Source organism: Hemitrygon akajei, chromosome 25, assembly GCF_048418815.1.
Source record: "Hemitrygon akajei chromosome 25, sHemAka1.3, whole genome shotgun sequence".
In the NCBI taxonomy this organism is placed as follows: Eukaryota; Metazoa; Chordata; class Chondrichthyes; order Myliobatiformes; family Dasyatidae; genus Hemitrygon; species Hemitrygon akajei.
Window position 1 is genome coordinate 43,190,620 of NC_133148.1, and position 17,967 is coordinate 43,208,586.

The following is a 17,967-nucleotide window of genomic DNA, read 5'->3' on the forward strand; positions in this document are numbered from 1 at the left end:
ATGAAGATAGATAGATAGATAGATACTTTATTCATCCCCATGGGGAAATTCAACTTTTTTCCAATGTCCCATACACTTGTTGTAGCAAAACTAATTACATACAATACTTAACTCAGTAAAAAATATGATATGCATCTAATTCACTATCTCAAAAAGCATTAATAATAGCTTTTAAAAAGTTCTTAAGTCCTGGCGGTAGAATTGTAAAGCCTAATGGCATTGGGGAGTATTGACCTCTTCATCCTGTCTGAGGAGCATTGCATCGATAGTAACCTGTCGCTGAAACTGCTTCTCTGTCTCTGGATGGTGCTATGTAGAGGATGTTCAGAGTTATCCATAATTGACCGTAGCCTACTCAGCGCCCTTCGCTCAGCTACCGATGTTAAACTCTCCAGTACTTTGCCCACGACAGAGCCCGCCTTCCTTACCAGCTTATTAAGACGTGAGGCGTCCCTCTTCTTAATGCTTCCTCCCCAACACGCCACCACAAAGAAGAGGGCGCTCTCCACAACTGACCTATAGAACATCTTCAGCATCTCACTACAGACGTTGAATGACGCCAACCTTCTAAGGAAGTACAGTCGACTCTGTGCCTTCCTGCACAAGGCATCTGTGTTGGCAGTCCAGTCTAGCTTCTCGTCTAACTGTACTCCCAGATACTTGTAGGTCTTAACCTGCTCCACACATTCTCCATTAATGATCACTGGCTCCATATGAGGCCTAGATCTCCTAAAGTCCACCACCATCTCCTTGGTCTTGGTGATATTGAGACGCAGGTAGTTTGAGTTGCACCATATCACAAAGTGGACAACATCCACTGCCTTCCCTTCATCCACTTTCCTGGTAACCTCCTCAAAAAACTCCCAAGATTGGTTAAACATGACCTACCATGGAGACTTCCGGCAAGATGGCGACTGTTTAGCTGTTCCAAACTTTTGCTCCGTCATTTTCCCTACCTTTGCACTATATGTCTCCTTCTTAAACCTTAGTTAGGTATTTTATTAGGTTTCTCTTACTTGCCTGCGAACACATCTATCTTATAATGTCTAACAAAAGTACTAAATCCGGGAAAAAAGAAATTTCTACGGCTTTGCCAGTTGACATTCTCGCTGCTTTGGAACAGCATCGACAAGATATTTTAAAGGAATTTAGAACTTCTTTCAACCAGCTGGATGTCAAATTGGATCGGATCAACGCTAGAGTGGACGAACATGCCGAACATTTATCTTGCATTGACTCAACTTCTGAAGATCTAAAACGCCGTGTCCAATATCTGGAAACCCTCTGCTCCAGCCTAGAGCAGCAGATTTGTAAGTTTTTTCCCAAAATGGTGGATCTTGAAAACCGTAGCAGACGTTGCAATCTACGAATCCTTGGTTTGCCAGAGGCCACCGAACAGGGCTCTCCCGTGAAATTTTTTTCCGATTTTCTCTGTGAGATTTTTGGGAAAGAATTTCTTTCGACTCCACCTGAGCTTGAAAGAGCACACAGGATCTACGTTCCCCGTGCAACTCTGGGTTCCCGCCCACGGCCGGTAATTTTGTGCTTTCATCAATACCAGGTGAAAAACCGTTTGATTATGGAGGCACGCCGCAGAGGTACTTTTGCGTTTCAAAATACAGTCATTCGTTTTGTGGAGGATTTTGCCCCCCAGGTTCTGAAGATGCGCGCTGAGTTTAAAGGTGTAATGAAAGTGCTTTTTGATCGTGGTTTTAGACCCTCTCTTCACAATTCAGCCGACCTGCGAATTACGCTTACTACTGGAGAATATAAGTGGTTTAAATCAGTGAAGGATGCTGAGGCATTTGTTGGAAGTCTTCCGGCTATCCCGTCTCCTCAGGAACCCGGTCTGACCTTCTAAAATAGTGGACAAGTACCTCTCGTAGTAAAGCTATTTTTTTTCCTGACTCAGACTGTACTTGAATAATTCAGACATTATCTATTGAGACTCTAAGGGCTGTAGACAATCTCTCCCTGGACTTGGTGCGTTTTTTCTAAATAGATAATCCGAGTTTAATGTTTCCCTGCGGACGTTTAGTTTGTACTTGTGCAATCTATTGTATTTTTGTATAACTTTATCTATAGAGATCGACAATTGACTTTAACTTGTTTTGGAGGTTGGGAGTTTTTATTGAAGGCCTCCCTGTTGGTTGATTCATAGTTTAAGTTTTGCTTTTTTTTTCTGTAAATGGTTGATAAGTACTCTTTTCGAATCTATAATTTCCCTCTTTTCTCCCTCCCTTTTTTTTCCTTTTAATCTTCTATAATTTTTCGCGGGTAAGTTAGTTTTGGTTTTCTTTTGATTTTCTTTGTATTAAGTCTCACACTTCTGCTGAAGCTGTTCCTATTTGTTATGTTTTCTAGTGCATAAACTAGTTACCATTTGCTATAGTATTTATACGGAACTGTTGTTAACGACACAGAACTGGAAGTCATACTTGGGTTAATTTTTTTGGTAGAGCTTGCTGCTTTTTTTGGTAGCCGTCTAGTTTTGGGTTGGGAGGGTGGGGTGGATTCTCCAGTTCCAACACCACTCACTGTTTCCTTTGCTTTCCTCTGTTACTCAGGACATGTTTCTGTTTTGATTCTACGAATCTATGTTTACATTTTTGCTCCCAGACTGTTATTGTACTGCTTGACTTTTTATATGCCTGCTGCCTTCTACGCACTAACAATTGATAATGGTTAATACACTTAAATTTGTGAGCTGGAATGTAAAGGGATTGAATCACCCTGTTAAAAGAAGGAAGGTCTTCTCACATATTAAACAACTCAAAGCAGACATTGCTTTCCTTCAAGAAACTCATATTCGTTGTTCTGATAACTCCCGGCTTTTGTCAAAGTGGGCGGGTCAGCATTTTCATTCATCCTTTGCTGCCAAAGCTAGGGGGGGTCTCCATCCTTATTAACTCAAATATTCCTTTTGAACTCCATAATAAGATATCTGATACAAATGGCCATTTTGTTATAGTTTCTGGTAAACTATATAATACTAAAGTTGTACTAGCAAACCTGTATGCCCCCAATTTTGATGATGTTAATTTTTTTGAACGTTTTTTCTCCTCACTACCAGACTTAAACTCATACTCTCTTATACTGGGTGGTGATTTCAATTGTTGGTTAGATCCTAGTTTGGATCGATCGTCCTCTGTTACTAGACCACCTACTAAATCTGCCTCAGCTATTCAATCGTTTCTCTCTAATTATGGTATCTCTGATATATGGCGTTTCCTTCAACCTACTGAGAGATTATTCTTTTTTTTCCACATGTTCACCATACCTTTACTAGAATTGACGACTTCTTACTCGACAATCAACTCATTCCATTTGTCTATTCTTGTGATTATCAGAGTATACTAATTTCTGACCATGCCCCAATTACTCTGTCTTTAAATTTTCCTGGCCTTCCTCAGAGGAATAAACACTGGCAGTTTGACTCGACTTTACTATCGGATGATGATTTTCTAAAATTTATCAAGGATCAGATAACCTTTTATTTTAACACCAATACATCACCTGAAGTGTCATCCCAGATTGTCTGGGATGCCATGAAAGCATATCTGAGGGGTCAAATAATCTCCTATACAGCAAATCTTAATAGAAAGTCCTGCGCAGATCGATTAGACCTCATTAATCAGATTAAAGAATTGGATCAACTGTATGCTCAAACTAAGAATCCTGAACTATACAAGAAACGTGTAGAACTTCAAACTAAATTTAATCTTCTGTCCACTCAACCTGTCGAACGCCAACTTCTTGAAAGTAAAAGTCGTTTTTATATTCATGGTGACAAATCTGGTAAATTTCTAGCCAATCAGCTGAGGCGTTCCAAAGCCAAACAACATATTACAAAGATCCGTAAGGAGAATGGAGACCTTACATCGGATCACTTAGAAATCAATGACGCATTTAAAATTTTCTATTCTCGACTTTATTCCTCTGAATCTTTGAATGGCAATATCGCTATCGATCATTTTTTAAATAATCTGAATATTCCTTCGCTTTCATCTGATTTTAAAGCCAAACTTAATGCGCCTATATTATCAGAAGAAATATCTTTTGCAATTTCTGCATTGTCTTCAGGGAAATCTCCTGGACCTGATGGGTTCCCCGTAGAATTTTATAAATCATTCTCTTCACTTCTCTCTCCTCAGTTACTCTCAGTATTATCTGACTCGTTTAACTACGGCAAATTGCCACCCTCTTTTAATGAGGCTTCTATTATTCTTTTATTAAAAAAGGGTAAAGGCCCAACAGAGTGTTCCTCGTATAGGCCGATTTCATTGCTTAATGTTGATGTTAAAATCTTGGCCAAAGTTTTGGCTTATAGATTAGAAACTGTTATTCCCTTTATTATTTCTGATGATCAAACTGGTTTTATTAAAAACCATCTTCCTTTTTTTTTTAAACATTCGGCGTTTATTTAACATTTTATATTCACCTCCAACTGGGATTCCTGAATGTGTTATTTCCCTTGATGCGGAGAAAGCATTTGATCGTATAGAGTGGAACTACCTTTTTGCAGTTTTAGAAAAATTTGACTTCGGTCAAAGTTTTATCTCTTGGATCAAATTGCTGTATTTGTGTCCTACTGCCTCTGTTTTAACTAATTCTCAAAAATCCCAGTTACTTAACCTCAAACGTGGCACCCGTCAGGGATGCCCTTTAAGTCCCTTTCTCTTTGATTTGGCTATAGAACCTTTGGCGATAGCTTTTCGAAATTGTCCTGAACTGACCGGGATTTGGAGAGGGGGTGTTGAACATAAAGTTTCTCTTTATGCTGATGACTTATTACTTTTTCTTTCAAATCCGTCACATCCTTACCTCCAATGTTTTCACTTCTTGACCAGTTTAGTCAGTTCTCTGGATATAAACTTAATTTACATAAGAGCAAACTTTTCCCAATTAATAAAGAAGCACAAGAATTAACATTTCGTGATCTCCCTTTTAAAGTAGTCCACAATCAATTTACTTACCTTGGGATTATAGTCACAAGGAAGTTTAAAGATCTCTTTCGTGAAAATTTTGCCAATCTTTCATATACCATTAAACAGAGTCTGTTACAATGGTCACCTCTATCTATGTCTTTGGTAGGTCGTATTAATGTTGTTAAAATGTATGTTCTCCCTAAACTTTTATATTTATTTCAATCAATCCCAATTTTTATTCCTAAATCTTTTTTTGATTCCTTAGACTCTATTATTTTGTCATATCTGTGGAAGAATAAGCGCTCTAGAATTAACAAAGTTTATCTCCAAAAATCTAAAAAAGAGGGTGGCATGGCTTTACCTAACTTTCGTTTATATTATTGGGCAGCCAATATACGTTGTGCTACCTTTTGGTCTTTTTTCCATGGCCAACCCGAGTGCCCTAATTGGGTGGCAATGGAGTTGAGCTCCACTAAAGAATTATCTATCTCTGCACTTCTCGGCTCTGTACTCCCTAGTAGTTTGTCCAGATTAATAGTTAATCCTCTTGTCAGACACACTTTGCGTATATGGGCTCAGTTTAGGAAATTTTATGGTTTCCATGGTTTTTCCTTTTCTAGCCCTATCTTACATAATCACCTTTTTTTACCTACTACGTATGACTCAGCCTTCCATGATTGGTATAGGAAGGGCATTAGACATTTTGAAGATCTTTTTATTGATAATCACTTCGCCTCTTTTCAACAGCTCTCTGCTAAGTTCAATCTGCCTAATGCTCATTTTTTTAGATATCTCCAAATTAGACACTTTATTACTCCTTTAATCCCTAACTTCCCTGAAATGCCTGAGAAAAATGTTATGGACTTATTTCTTTCTATTAATCCACTAGGTAAAGGTTTAATATCATTTATTCGTGATAAATTAGCAGCCCTACGACGTGCCCCTGTGGATAAAATTAAAATGGCATGGGAGCATGATTTAAATACCTCTTTATCCGATGAGACTTGGGACTCGATTCTCAAATCGGTTAATTCAACCTCTCTTTGTGCTCGCCATTGCCTTTTACAGTTTAAGATTGTTCATAGAGCCCATATGTCTAAATCTAAATTATCTCGATTTTACCCTAACATCAGTCCGCTTTGTGATAAATGCAAAAGGGGCGAGGCCTCTCTCATTCATATGTACTGGTTTTGTCCTAGCTTGGAGAAATTTTGGAAAGATGTCCTCATAACATTATCGTATATTCTGAATCACCACCTAGAACCTAACCCTTTAATTGCTTTGTTCGGTTTCTGGGGTGAGACAGATTTACGTCTGAGTTCGACTAAGTGTCGAATATTATCTTTTGCTTCTCTCCTGGCTAGACGTTTAATCCTCCTTAGATGGAGAGATGTTGCCCCGCCCACACATGCTCAATGGCTTAACGATATTATGGCCTGCTTAGACCTTGAAAAAATTCACTATTCAGTCCTTAATTCGGATTTAAAGTTCCATAAGGTCTGGGGACCTTTTATTGAGTACTTTCATAACCTTCCTCTTAACTAGCGTTTTTTTTTTTCGGTCCCTTGCTTTCAGCTCCTTTTGTTTTTGTAGTAGGCATTAATATCTTCTGTTGCTAACTGTATTTACAGTTTTGGGGGTTTGATTGTCCTGATTTATATTCTCTATATTGTGTTGTGGTTGGTCTGGAGTTTTTTGTTGTTGCGGGGCTTGGGGAGGATACTAATATTACATGTCTTCAATTTGGATGCTTTCTCAATTATCTTTCTTTGTATCATATTATTATTGTATGTTTATTTTTGCACTGTATCAATGTTCTTCATTTTGATCCGGGGTTTTTTTTAATCTGTAGCTATGTAGAAAATGTATAAAAAAACAAATTAAAAAAAAACATGACCTACCACGCACAAAGCCGTGTTGACTCTCCCTAATAAGTCCCTGTCTATCCAAATACTTGTATAGTCGGCCCTCCTTATCCGCGGATTCCGTATGCGCGGATTCAACCAACCATGGATCGGGAAAACTCGGAAGTTCTCTCTCCAGCACTCGTTGATTGAGCATGTACAGACGATATTTTTTCTTGTCATTATTCCCTAAATAATACAGTATAACAACTATTTACATAGCATTTACATTGTATTAGGTATTATAAGTAATCTAGAAATGATTTAAAAGTACAGGCAATCCCCGGGTTACGAATGAGCTCCGTTCCTGAGTCCATCTTTAAGTCGGATTTGAAGTCGGAACAGGTACATCCGGTATTATTTAGCCTCAGTAAGTAAAATGTTTGTGTTCGTATACAGTATATATTCTATGCATATAAAACACTCAAGAAACATACGTATTTCAATAACTTAACCACTGCGAAGGGTTGAAGGGTTTCAGCCCGAAACGTCATCACTACCTCCTCCCATAGATGCTGTCTGGCCTGCTGAGTTCTGCCAGCATTTTGTGTTTTTATTTCCAGCAGCTGCAGATTCACTCCTGTTGCCTTTGAATTTAACCACTGCGTTGCTTAGTAATAATTGTAGCTTTCATTGGGGCAGGGCCTTTCACATTCTCTATTAAAATTGTTCCGATCGTTGACCAACTGTAGCCTAACACTTTTCCAATGACCGATGGCGTTTCACCTCTTTCCAATTGCATTATTACTTCCACCTTATTTTCAATCGCGATCATGATTATTTTTGTAAACAGAAACACTACGGATTCAGAGCTGTACCGCCAGGTCCTAATGTCCATCGCACAGAGACATGTTAAATAAAGTCCAGGGTTCCACTGGGTCCCAAAGATCACCATACTGATACATGTTAAATAAGGGACTTGAGCATCTGCAAATTTTGGTAGCCACGGGGGGTCCCGGAACCAATCCCCTGCGGATAAGGAGGGCCAACTGTAGAGCCTATCTCTTAGTACTCCTTCCAATAATTTACCTACTACCGACATCAAACTTATTGGCCTGTAATTTCCCGGATTACTTTGAGCCTTTTTTTAAACAACAGAACAACATGAGCTATCCTCCAATCCTCTAGCACTTCACCCATAGATACCGACATTTCAAATATATCTGCCAGGGCCCCTGTAATTTCAATACTAGTCTCCTTCAAGGTCCGAGGGAATACCCTGTCAGGTCCTGGGGATTTATCTACTCTGATTTGTCTCAAGACAGCAAGCAGCTCCTCCTCTTCAATCTGTATAGGTTCCATGACCTCACTACTTGTTTGCCTTATTTCCTTTGACTCCATGTCAGTTTCCTTAGTAAATACTGACGCAAAAAACCCATTTAAGATCTCCCCCATTTGTTTTGGTTCCATACATAGCCGACCACTCTGATCTTCAATTTTATCCCTTACTATCCTTTTGCTCTTAATATACTCTTTGGATTATCCTTCACCTTGACTGCCAAAGCTACCTCATGTCTTCTTTTAGCCCTTCTGATATTTTTCCATTGAGGTTGGATGGGATTACTAGAGGTCATGGGTTAAAGGTGAAACATTTAAGGGGACCTCAAGAGAAAACTTCTTCATTCAGAATTGCCAGTGCATGGAACAAGCTCCCAGAGCAAGTGAGCTTGATTTCAATGTTTAAGGGAAGTGTGGATAGGTATATTGACAGTAGAAGTACAGATGGCTATGGTCTGGGTCCAGGTCAATGGACTAGGCAGTTTAAATAGTTCAGCGTGAACAAGATGGGCCAAGGGGCCTGTTTCTGTGCCCTACTTTTCTATGACTCTAATGAGAGGGGATCTCATTGAAATCTGTCAAATACTGAAAGGACTGAATAGAGTAGATGTATGGAGATGTACAGTGGGTGAGTCTAGGACCAGAGGGACATGAGCAGGAATTTCATTAACCAGAGGGTAATGAATCCTGGGTATTCATTGCCATAAGTAACTGTAGTGGCCAAGTCATTGGGTATATTTAAACTGGAGTTTGATAGCTTCTTGGTTAGTCTGGGCATCAAAGGTTACAGGGTAAAAGCAGGTGAATGGGGTTGAGAGAGATAATTAATCGGCCGTGATGGAATGGCAGAACAGACTCAATGGGCCAAATGGCCCAAATTCTGCAAGACTGTCTTATTTTGGACATTTAAACTAGGGTAGAACCTACTTGATGAATAGTAGGAACGTGTTGAGCATTGTGGAACAGAGGGACCTGGGAGTACAAGTGCACAGATCGCTGAAAATGCCATGCAAGTAAACAGGGTGGTGTAACAGGCATTTAGCATGCTGACCTTCAGTCACAGCACCAAGTTTAGGAGCAGGGACATAATGTTGCAGTTATACAAGTTATTAGTGAAGCACTTGGAGTACTTTGTACAGTTTCATATTCCACCTTTACCTTCTTAATGACTTTTTAGTTGCATTTTGTTAGTATTTGAAAACTTCCCAGTCCTCAAACTTCTAATTTTTATTCTATTCTATGTCCTCTCTTTGGCTTTTATGTTGGTTTTGTCTTGTTAGCCACAGCTGTGTCATCTTGCCTTTAGAATACTACTTCTTCGGGACATATATATCCTGTGCCTTCCAAATTACCTTGCAGAAACTTCAGCTGTTGTTGCTCTGCCATCATTCCTGCCAATGTTCTTTTCCAATCAATTCTGACCAATCCCTCTCTCATATCACTGTGATTCCTGTTACTCCACTGTAATACTCCTTTGACTTTATCTTCTCCTTCTCAAAATTCAGGGTGAATTCTATCATATTATGATCACTTTCCCCCAAGGGTTCTTTTACCTTAAGCTCCTTAATCATTTCCAGATCACTGCACAACACCCAATCCAAAATAGCTTATCCCCCAGAGGGCTCAACCATGAGCTGCTTGAAAAAACCATCTCTTAGGCATTCTAGAAATTACCCCTTTTTGGAATCTACCACCAACCTAATTTTTCCAATCTACCTGCATATTGAAATCCCATGTCTATTGCTACATTGCCTTTCTGGCACGCATTTTCCATCTCCCATTGTAATTTGTAGACCACATCCTTACTACTGTTTGGGGGTCTGTATAAAACTCAAGTAAGGGTCTTTTTATGCTTGCAGTTCCTTCACTCTATCTGCAATGATTCAACACCCTCCATGTTGCAACTCGCATCGTTGCCAGCAAGGATATTGGACTCCTCCAATTCAGGTGTATCCTATCCCATTTATAAAGGTCATACAATCCTCAGAAGAGATCCCAACGATCCACAAATCTGAAACCCTGTCCCCTGCACCAGTTGCTGAGCCACACATTTACCTGTCAAATCATTCCATTCACTATCACATGGTACAGGCAGCAATCCAGAGATTTCTACCCTGGAGGTTCCATTTCTCAGCTTTCTACCTAGCTGTCTAAAATCTCTCTTCAGGACTTCATCACCTTGACTACCTATGTCATTGGTTCCAATATGCACCAAAACTTCTGATGCTTACCCTTACCCTCAAGAATGCCATGCACCTGATCTGAGACATCCCTGAACTGGCACCAGGGAGGCAACATACCACCTGGATGTTTCTATTGGGCCTACAAAACTTCGTCTCTGTTCTTCTGACTAAGGAATCTCCTATCAAAACTGCAATTCTCTTCACCTCTCTGCTCTTCCGAGCCACATCACCAGACTCAGTGCTAGAGACCCGGTCGCTGTGGCTTTCCCAGTAGGTCGTCCCCTTCATTAGTATCTAGTTATATACTTATTGAGGGGAATGGTCACAGGTGTACATTACACTTTCTGTGCAATTCCCCTCCTCCTGACAGTCACCTAGGAGTCACCTGCAACCTAGGAGTGACTACCTCCCTGTAGCTCTTGTCTGTCACCTACACATTCTCCTGTATGTCGAAGGTCATCTGGTTGCAGGTCCAGTTCCTAAACATGTTCTCTTGGGAGCTGCAGCCTGGTGCACATCTGTTTATCTGGGAGACTGGAGGTCTCTCAGACTTCCCACATCCCACGCAGTACAGAACACTACCCCTGGAGCCATTCTCACTAATTTACTATGCCCTAATAGATGAGGAATGAACAAGGACAGAAAGAGTAACTTACGAGACGATGTACGAGGGCTGATTGATATGTTTGTGGCCTAAAGTAGAAGGAGATGAGTTATACAGCTCTCGTTACATGCACGTGCAGTTCAACTGAGTGATTATGCAGAAAGTTTGAAATTAAGAACTCGTCAGGGGTGATTGATACGTTTGTGGCCTAAGGTAGAAGGAGATGAGTTATTAACTTCAAACTTCCTGCATAATCAAAGTGTTGACCTGCATGTGTAACTCATCTCATTCCACCTTAAGTCATGAACTTTTCAATCACCCATCTGTGGACACTTTCTGGAGGCCCAAGATCCGTATGCTCCATGACCACTGGATTAAGTGTGTAAATGTAGGAGGGGACTATGCTGAAAAATAAGTGTGCTGGGTTTTCTAAAACTGACTCCTTCCACCTTAGGCCATGAAATTATCAATCACCCCTTGTACCTTACAAAAAGCTGATCTTGTCTAAGCCTGATGAGCCAAAGTCACTCCAAAGACTGGCACACTCAAAATGAAGCACCACTCCACTTGCACTTGAATTATTTTTATTGGCCCTTTCTAACCCTATGGCTGATTGGTTGCTCCTCAATTCAGAAAAACTGGAGCGAAACTCTGTCTTCAAAGTCTCTATTGCCACCCTGATTAAAAAGTAACTTCTTTCGCACACCCTTGGTGTCCAACTAATTAAGCTCAAAATAATGATGGAGGATTCAGTAGTTAAGGGAGTAAATAGGTGGTTCTGTGGTCACATAAATGATTGCATGATGGTATCTTATCTCCCAGGTGCCAAAGTCAAAGATTATCATTGAGCTGCCACTGATCATTCTGGATAGAGAGTGAACAGCTAAATGCTCATGGTCCACTGCAAGACCAACAGTACAGAAAGAAACAGGAATGAGGACAAGAAAAATCAAGCCAATGCTGGAAGGTGATAATATCCAGTACCACCCTACAGTGCAGATGAATGTGAGGCTGTGGAGGTGCAAGAGTGAGACTTCTAGATTCATAGAAATTTGGTACAAAAGAATGCAGTTAGGTTGGGTGACAGGATCATCATGACAGCATTTCTGTGGCAGTTGTCAGAATTAAATATTTATAGGAAAAGGCAAAGATAAAACACATGTCAAGAATGAAAATTGGGGAAGAGCCCACACTCATTCCAAACTTTATTTGTTTCATCTTCAGGGACTCTGACTGAACCTTCCATGTTCTACACTGGTTTGGTCTGGATGTTCCAGATCCTTTCACATCCTGTGTGGATGAGTGTTTTAAATTTGGTTCAGAAGTTGATGGGAACATGGGGAGAATAAAATGGTATTAGTGCAGTCAGCGCTCAATGCTTGGCACAAACAGTGAACCAGAGGAGTTGTTTCCATGCTCTATGACTGCCTGACTAGAAGTGGACTGGAAATAATAACCTGAAGCTAAATCAGAAACATTCAAAGAGATTCAAGGGGGTTAGAGCAGTCATATTCCCACAAGGGAATTGGAATACTACATTTAGAGTCTCTGGTTGACAAGATGAATAGTAAGTCTGGTCTGATGCCAAGAGTTAAATATCCCAAAAAAAGACTGGAAGAACAAAGTTTAAAGCTTAAATTAAAGTTTAAATTAGGAAAGCAAAGAGCAGATAAGAAAAGCATATCCAGTAGACAGAATATATAAAGAGCAAAACAATAAGGAAAGTGTAAGGCCAACCAGGACCAAAAAGCTAATAAAATCATAATATGCTAAAAATCATCCCCGTGTCAAAGAAGTCTTCAGTGTCCTGCCTCAATGACTACCGTCCCATTGCACTCACATCCATCATCATGAAGTGTTTCGAGAGGCTCGTCATGAGGCACATCAAGACCCTGCTGCCCCCCTCATTGGACCCCCTGCAGCTCACGTACCGTCCCAAACGTTCAACAGACGACGCCATTGCCATCACCCTTCACCTGGCCCTAACCCACCTGGACAAAAAAAAGACGTTATGTTCGAATGCTTCATAGACTTCAGTTCAGCATTCAACACAATCATTCCTAAGAAACTGATTGGAAAACTGTGCTTACTGGGCCTGAACACCTCCCTCTACAACTGGATCTAGACTTCCTGACTGGGAGACCTCAAGTCAGTCCGGATTGGAAGCAGCATCTCCAACACCATCACGCTGAGCACAGGGGGCCCCAGGGCCGTGTGCTCAGTCCACTGCTGTTCACTCTGCTGACCCACGACTGTGCAGCAATACTCAGCTCAAATCACATCAAGTTCGCTGACGACACAACCGTGGTGGGTTTCATCAACAAGAACAACAAGTCAGCATACAGGTGCAGCGGCTAACAGAATGGTGCAGAGCCAACAACCTGTCTCTAAATGTGAACAAAACAAAAGAAATGGTTGTTGACTTCGGGAGGGCACGGAGTGATCACTCTTAGCTGAACATCGATGACTCCTCGGTAGAGATCGTTAAGAGCACCAAATTTCTTGGTGTTCACCTGGCAGAGAATCTCACCTGGTCCCTCAGCACCAGCTCCATAGCAAAGAAATCCCAGAAGCGTCTCTACTTTCTGCGAAGGCTGAGGAAAGTCCATCTCCCATCCCCCCATCCTCATCACATTCTAGAGAGGCTGTATTGAGAGCATCCTGAGCAGCTGCATCACTGCCTGGTTTGGAAATTGCACCATCTCGGATCGCAAGACCCTGCAGCGGATAGTGAGGTCAGCTGAGAAGATCATCAGGGTCTCTCTTCCCACCATTACAGACATTTACACCACACGCTCTATCCGCAAAGCAAACAGCATTATGAAGGACCCCACACACCCCTCATACAAGCTCTTCTCCCTCCAGCCATCTGGGAAAAGGCACCAAAGCATTTGGGTTCTCACGACCAGTCTATGTAACAGTTTCTTCCCCCAAGCCATCAGACTCCTCAATTCCCAGAGTCTGGACTGCCCTTTACTGTGCCCATTGTCTTGTTTATTATTTACTGTAATGCCTGCACTGTTCTGTGCACTTTATGCAGTCCTGGGTAGGTCTGTAGTCTAGTGTAGTTTTCTTCTGTGTTGTTTTTACGTAATTCAGTGTGGTTTTTGTACTGTTTCATGTAGCACCATGGTCCTGAAAAACATTGTCTTGTTTTTACTGTGTATTGTACCAGCAGTTATGGTCGAAATGACAATAAAAGGTGACGACTTGATTTGATAACTGGCTGGTCAGGCAACACATGTGGAGAGAGAAACAAGATGTCAGGTCCTGTTCCTCTGTGTATGAACTTTCTTAATGTATACTTTCTGGTTGTCTCTGGAAGAGGTAGATATTGATGTCATAATTAAAGAAAAAGGGTTTTAAACATTGGGATAAGGAGGTATAGAAATGCAGGCCAGAAAGGAGAGTCAGTGGATTTTCATAGGGCCTTTGACAAGGTGCCACACATGATGCTGCTTAACAAGATAGAAGCCCATTGTATTTCAGGAAAGATACCAGCATGGAATGATGTTTGGCTGACTGGCAGGAGGCAAAGACTTGGAATAAAATGGGTCTATTCTGGTTGACTAGTGGTGTCCCACTGTGCTCGAGGTTGAAACTGCATCCTTTCATGCAATAGGTCAATGATTTGGATGACAGAATAGATGGCTTTGTGGCCATGTTTGTAGATGATATGAAGATAGGTGGAAAGGCAGGTAGTGTTGAGGAAACAGGGAGTCTGCAGAAGGTCTTAGATTAGGGGAATAGGCAAAGAAGTGGCAGATGAAATATAGAGAAGTGTATGGTCATGCATTTTTGGCAGAAATAATAAAAGATGTAAACTTGGAGGAAACTCACTCAGTTACTGGGAGAACATACCAACTCCTTATAGACAGTGGCAGGAATCAAATGCCCAATGGTTATCACTAGCACTAACCACTATGCTACTATGCTACTCCCCAGTATGCCATGGGCCAATATCATTAAGGAAGGTACCCAAAAATACATCTGGTCCATCGAGTCTGCTCCGCCATTCAATCATGGCTGATTCTTTTTACCCCTCCTCAGTCCCACTCCCCAGCTTTCTCCCTGTAACTTTTGATGTCATGTCCAATTAGGAACCCATCAATCTCCACCTTAAATACACCCAACGACCTGACCTCCACAGCTGCCTGGGGTAACAAAATCACCACCCTCTGGCTAAAGAACTATCTCCACATCTCTGTTTCAAACAGATGGCTATCTATCCTGAGGCTGTACCCTCTTGTCCTAAACTTCCCCCACCATGGGAAACATCCTTTCCACATCTATTCTGCCACTTCTTTGTCCATTCCCCTCATCCTCATTGGAGCTGCATCACCACCCACAGCTCCAATCTGCTAAATAAATTTGCTGACTCTACTACATTGATTGGCCTAATCTCAAATAATAACAAGACAGCCTATGAAGAAGTCATCACCCTGGCACGGTGGTGTCAAGAAAACAACCTCCCCCTCAATGTTGCAAAAACAAAGGAGCTGGTTGTGACTACAGGAGGAATGGAGACAGGCTAACCCTATTGACATCAATGGATCTGGGGTTGAGAGGGTGAACAGCTTCAAGTTACTTGGCATACACATCACCGTGGTCTGTACATACCCCACCAAATTGCAAGAACTTTCTACAGGGGTGCAACTGAGAACATCCTGACTGGCTGCATCACTGCTCGATATGGGAATGTTACTTCCCTCTATTGCAAGGCTCTGCAGAGAGTGGTGTGGACGGCCCAGCACATCTGTATTTGTGAACTTGCCATGATTCAGGACATTTACAAAGAGAGCTGTGTAACAAGGGCCGGAAGAATCATTGGGAACCCAAGTCACCCCAAACACAAACTGTTCTAGCTATTATCATCCGGGAAAAGGTAGAGCAGCATTAAAGCCAGGACCAACAGGCTCTGAGACAGCTTCTTCCACCAGGCCAACAGAATGATTAACTCATGCTGACACAACTGTATTTCGAAGTTATATTAACTGTCCTGTTGTACATACTATTTATTACAAATTACTATAAATTGCACATCACGCACTTAAACAGACGCAACGTAAATATTTTTACTCATATATATGAAGGACGCAAGTAATAATGTCAATTAATCAAATCTAAGTCCTTCTGCAGACTGTTTCCTCAACACTACCTGCCCTTCCACTATCTTCATATTATCTGCAAACATTTGAAAGGTTACAATGAGATCCACCCTCATCCTTCTAAATTCCAGCGAGTACAGATCCAGAGCCATTATACATTCCTCATATAATAACCCTTTCATTCCCAGAATCATCCTTGTGAAACTCTTTGATCCTTTTATTCCCACTCACTGCCTCCTCCCAATCAGCCAATGCTCTAACCATGCCAGTAACTTTTCTGACACACCACGGGCCCATAACTTGGTAAGCCGCCTTATCTGTAGCACCTTGTGAAAGGCCTTCGCAAAATCCAAATGTACAACATCCACTGCATCCCCTTTATCTATCCTACTTGTAATCTCCTCAAATAATTCCAACAAATTCGTCAGGCACGATTTTCCCTCAAGGGAAAATAGGACGATTGTCCTATGTTGTCCTTTATGTTAACTTCATCCTTAACAACTGACTCCAACATCTTCCCAAACACTGTCAGGCTAACTGGTCTATAATTCCCTTTCTGCTGCTTCCTTACTTTCTTAAAGACTGGAGTGACATTTGCAATTTTCCAGTCCTCTTTCACCATGCTAGAATCCAATGATTTTTGAAAGATCATTACAAATGCTTCCATAATCACTAGCGCTACTTCCTTCAGCTTTTTAGGCACTTCCCCCTTATAATTGTAACTGCACCCACTCCTCTTCCCTGAAGTCCTATAACATCTGGAACACTGCTAGTGTCTTCCACAGTGAAGACTGATTTAGTTGATATGCCATCTCCTTGTCCCCCGTTATTATTTCTCCGGCAACACACACAAAATGCTGGTGGAACACAGCAGGCCAGGCAGCATCTAGAAGGAGAAGCACTGCCGATGTTTCGGGCCGAGACCCTTCGTCCTGACAGAGCATCTCCCTATAGATGCTGCCTGGCCTGCAGTGTTCCACCAGCATTTTGTGTGTGTTGCTTGAATTTCCACGTATTATTTGTCCGGCCTCATTTTCCAGCAATCCTAAATCCACTCTCATCTCTCTATCATCTTTTATGTACTGGAAAAGCTTTTTCCATCCAGCTTGATATTGTTTGCGCGCACGCAGACAGCACGTGCACACGCGCAGGTAGCGCAGAGACGCGCACAGACAGACCGTGCACGCAGACAACATGCGCACAACTCGCGCGGGCACGGGCAAAAACACCACCTCGTAGCCCAGCTGCCAGTGTTTCCCAAAAATCACACCCACAACACCGTCCAGAAGTGTACACTCCCCGACCACAGCCCTTAACCACCCCTGTCCGTCCCTCCACCTTACCCGCTCCGAGACATCCCTGGCCGCCGGTCGGGACCTCCTGAGGTTGAGGGCCGGTGGCGAGCGCAACAGGTTCCTAATGCGGCTGGTGATACTGCTACTCTCCCCGGCCGTCGCCATCTGGCAAACCCGCTGCCTCCGGAGGCCTCGCTTGGCAAAACTTCCGAACAACAGTAAAACAAAAACTCCTCAGAAGCTGCCCGTCTTCGGGTGCCGCTCTGACAGATTCGAGGACTTTCGTTGCTGTTTATTTACTCGGAAGAATACCTCACACTCACGAACCGAGATTTAAATTCCAGCCTCCAACGGCTACCCTCGCTCACGGCACAGCGCGTGGACCCGATTCAAACTCAATCGGCAGCAGGCGATTGGATCACCGAGAGTGATTGAACGACGGCCTGCCCAATCCCCTCGAGATCCTCTTCACTGGGGATACGGTTTTGCCTGGTGATTGGATCGAATAGGGATTGGCAACCTTCTTAACCAATAAACTTCAGAAAGGGAATTTAAGATCACGCCTTCTTCACTCGACTTTCTGAAGTACGGATCGATTCGCAGAACTAGTAACGTCAACCCTCACGCTCTAGTCATTGAATAAAGCAAGAATGACTGGCAGAAGACT

General features: G+C 41.9%; 1 protein-coding gene across 3 annotated transcripts in view; it reads right to left on the reverse strand.

Moving 5' to 3' along the window:
- LOC140716570 (mitogen-activated protein kinase-binding protein 1-like) overlaps positions 1-17,712 on the reverse strand; it is a 137,595-nt gene extending 119,883 nt beyond the window's left edge. Inside the window, exon 1 of one of the 3 annotated variants that reach the window (XM_073029409.1) lies at positions 17,349-17,712. In XM_073029409.1, the coding sequence (XP_072885510.1) occupies positions 17,349-17,465 (117 nt within the window). In that variant the 5' untranslated portion in view covers positions 17,466-17,712. Of the gene's footprint in view, positions 1-13,427; positions 13,467-17,348 lie in introns of those variants that run through there. The other 2 variants (XM_073029408.1, XM_073029410.1) reach the window with 2 other exon arrangements.
- Between the last annotated feature and the right edge of the window lie 255 nt (positions 17,713-17,967).